Source organism: Falco rusticolus, chromosome 1, assembly GCF_015220075.1.
Source record: "Falco rusticolus isolate bFalRus1 chromosome 1, bFalRus1.pri, whole genome shotgun sequence".
Lineage (NCBI taxonomy): Eukaryota > Metazoa > Chordata > Aves > Falconiformes > Falconidae > Falco > Falco rusticolus.
The window spans coordinates 78,553,807-78,556,630 of NC_051187.1; the positions used below are offsets into that span (position 1 = coordinate 78,553,807).

The following is a 2,824-nucleotide window of genomic DNA, read 5'->3' on the forward strand; positions in this document are numbered from 1 at the left end:
CAGCGCTTGACAATCCTTTCAGTGAAGAATTTTTTTCTAATATCCAATGTAAACCTCCTCTAAATGGCACAACTTGAGGCCATTTCTTCTCGTCTTAGCACTTGTTACCTGGGGAAAAAAGAGACCAAGATCCACCTTGCTACAACCTCCTTTCAGGTAGTTGTAGAGAGTGATTAGGTCTCCCCTGAGCCTCATTTTCTCCAGGCTAAACAACTGCAGTTTCCTCAGCCGGTCCTCACAAGACCTCTTCTGTCTTGAATCTGAAAGTTACAGCCCTGTGGCTGCTGCTTCCCTTTCTACAGTTCCCTTGCTTTCTCCAGCTCTGAAAAATTGGGCAATCCTGCCGTAACTTCCCCAGTATGATGCACTCATTTTCTTTCCTTGAAACCTTGGACCCATCCAGCAGCCAGGGGATAAAAGGAAGGCAGCAGCAGCAGGGGCCAAGCATTGTGCAGGAGAGCCCTGCAGCCACCCCAGCTCCAGCTCCACTCGTGGTTCCCTCAGCCTGCAGCATCATGAAGGTCCTCGCAGCCACCCTGGCTGCTCTGCTCCTTGTGGCCATCTGCTCCTTGGCTGAGGCCCATCCTCATGACTCTGGCATTGCTGCATCTACCCAGAAGCCAGGTTTGCGGTCCCCCTCCAAGAGAGAGCCCCGTCCCCACTGATGGGACCCTCATGTCCATGGGAAGGGCTGGGAGTGAGTGGTCATCACCAGTGCTGGGACTCAGCCTCAGAGATGGAAGCTTCCAGGGGGTGTCCCTGAGGGATACAGCACAGGTGACAGCAAATCCCCTGGGAGCCCAAGGCAGAGCCTTTCCTACAGCAGGGGGTCTCTGTCCCCACAGACACCAACCCCACTGCCTGCTGCTTCTCCTACACGTCTCGTCGGGTCTCACGCAGATTCATCAGCTCCATCTACAGGACCAGCAGCATATGCAGCCAGCCAGCGGTGGTGTGAGTACCCAGCACTGACGGGGGTCAGGGTGCAACAGCCCCAGCAGCACCCCAGTGTGTCCAAGGGTGGTTGGGAAGGGGAAGGGAACACAGCCAGCAACACCCAGGGCACTGCCAGCGAGACCCAGCACAGGCATTCCACCGCCCCGGCCAAGCGACCTGATGTTTTTTTCCTGGCAGTCTGGTCACCAAGAAGGGGAAGGAGATGTGTGCAGACGCCAAGGCATCCTGGGTGCAGGAGCTTATGAAGCACTTCGAGTCACTGGAGTACTGACCCTTCCCTGCTGCTGCCCCAATGCAGCAGGCTTGGGCCCCGGCACCAGATGCCCAACAGAGTGCTTGAGTTGCATACTTCTTCAACAGGAAAATTGATTCTAATTGACATACATTTTTTAAACTAAATTTTGTTTCCTAATAAAGTGAAAATACAAAAGCACTTTTAAAGGTGTCAGTATGCCTGTTAATGAGGAGTCAGGAGTTTTGATGCCTAAATAGAGTGTTTGGACCCTTTGGCTGTCTCTGAAGTCCCTGCTGGAGCCATGATTAGACAGAAGGGACCCACAGGGACCCCCTTCCCCTCCCCCTGCCTTGGTTTGACTGCTGTCACCCAGGCAGGGTGGCCTCTGCCCTATGACAGCTCCCACGGTGCTTCCCCTTCCCCAGCCCTGGCTCAGCTCCTGTCCCCCAGTATAACCCAGAAATCCCCATGGGGTGATATCAGCATCTCACCCAGGGGTTGCCTGTTTCTCAGGGCTCTCCCTGCACAGCATGTGCAGAGCCAAGTCACAAGCACTCCAAGTGAGGCAGCCCCCTGGGCATCTGCCACTAGCTCAGTGACGTGTTTGCCCGAAACACTGCAGGATCAGGTTGATCCTCGACTGCACCAATGTCCCCACGCCCAGCCATATCCTTCACGGCAGCCCCTTGCAGTGATGGAGCTGAGAATCCAGCACTGTGGGGGTGCCACAGCCCCACACACACTACCCCACACTGCTGCTGGAGGAGCAGGCAGGACCCTCCTGTGTGCCTCCCCCCCTCCCACCAAAACAAAGCATCAGGTCCCCAAGGATGAAGGTGAACTGAGGAGGTGAATGACAGACTCCTGAATGCTGATCAGAAGACCATTTATTAATCCATAACCCATGCTTTTATATCCTAAGGCACCATACTAAAATATCATTGGTTAATCAATACTGTTCACACACGTCTTAGCTGTATTTCATTGGTTAATTGCTAAGATACAAACACACTGAACTTCTTGCACTTCTTTTCTCTCTTCCCTCTTATCTCTGTGTGTTTCATGTTCTCAGCCAGCCACCGACGCTGCACCCTGCATCTGCTTCAGCCTTGCTTCATACCCCGTTTCTCTTCTGGGCGTTCAGCCAACTTTATCTTACTTTCTGTGCATTCAGCCTTCAAGGTCCTTCACAGGCATCGTGGCCTCCAGCACTTGCCATAAAGCTCTCTACAGTGAACGAAGAGGATCCCCTCAGGCACCTGCCAGAGGGGATTTTGCCAGATGCCCAGCTGCACAAGAGGCCCCCACACTGTGGGAATGTGCTCTGGCCTCTCCCCCATCCCGCTCCCAGTGTTACCCGCACTGGCACCCTAGCACAGTGCTGGGGGTGACAGTGCTGCCATCCTCCAGCAGTGTGCAGGCTGTGCCAGCAGGCTGACTGCAACCCAAAGTCAGGGGACAGTTGTGCTGGCATGACAGGTTCTGCATCCATGAGAACCGCTTGGTGAGTCACTGGGGCTTGACACTCCCCAGTCCCCAGCCCCATACCCACCAACAGCCCCTGACACACACCTTCTTTTCCCCTCTTGCAGTACCAAGCCAGTGGGCTGTGCCAGAGAGGGGACAATGAAG

The 2,824-nt window shown here is 54.5% G+C and overlaps 1 protein-coding gene across 1 annotated transcript; it reads left to right on the forward strand.

Annotated features, from left to right (window-relative positions):
- The first annotated feature begins 359 nt into the window (after positions 1–359).
- LOC119154032 (C-C motif chemokine 4-like) lies at positions 360–1,390 on the forward strand. The gene is made up of 3 exons (XM_037401170.1): positions 360–624; positions 846–954; positions 1,135–1,390. The coding sequence occupies exons 1-3, from the start codon at positions 360–362 to the stop codon at positions 1,226–1,228; spliced, it is 468 nt and encodes a 155-aa protein (XP_037257067.1). The 3' UTR covers positions 1,229–1,390.
- The last annotated feature ends 1,434 nt before the right edge of the window (positions 1,391–2,824 follow it).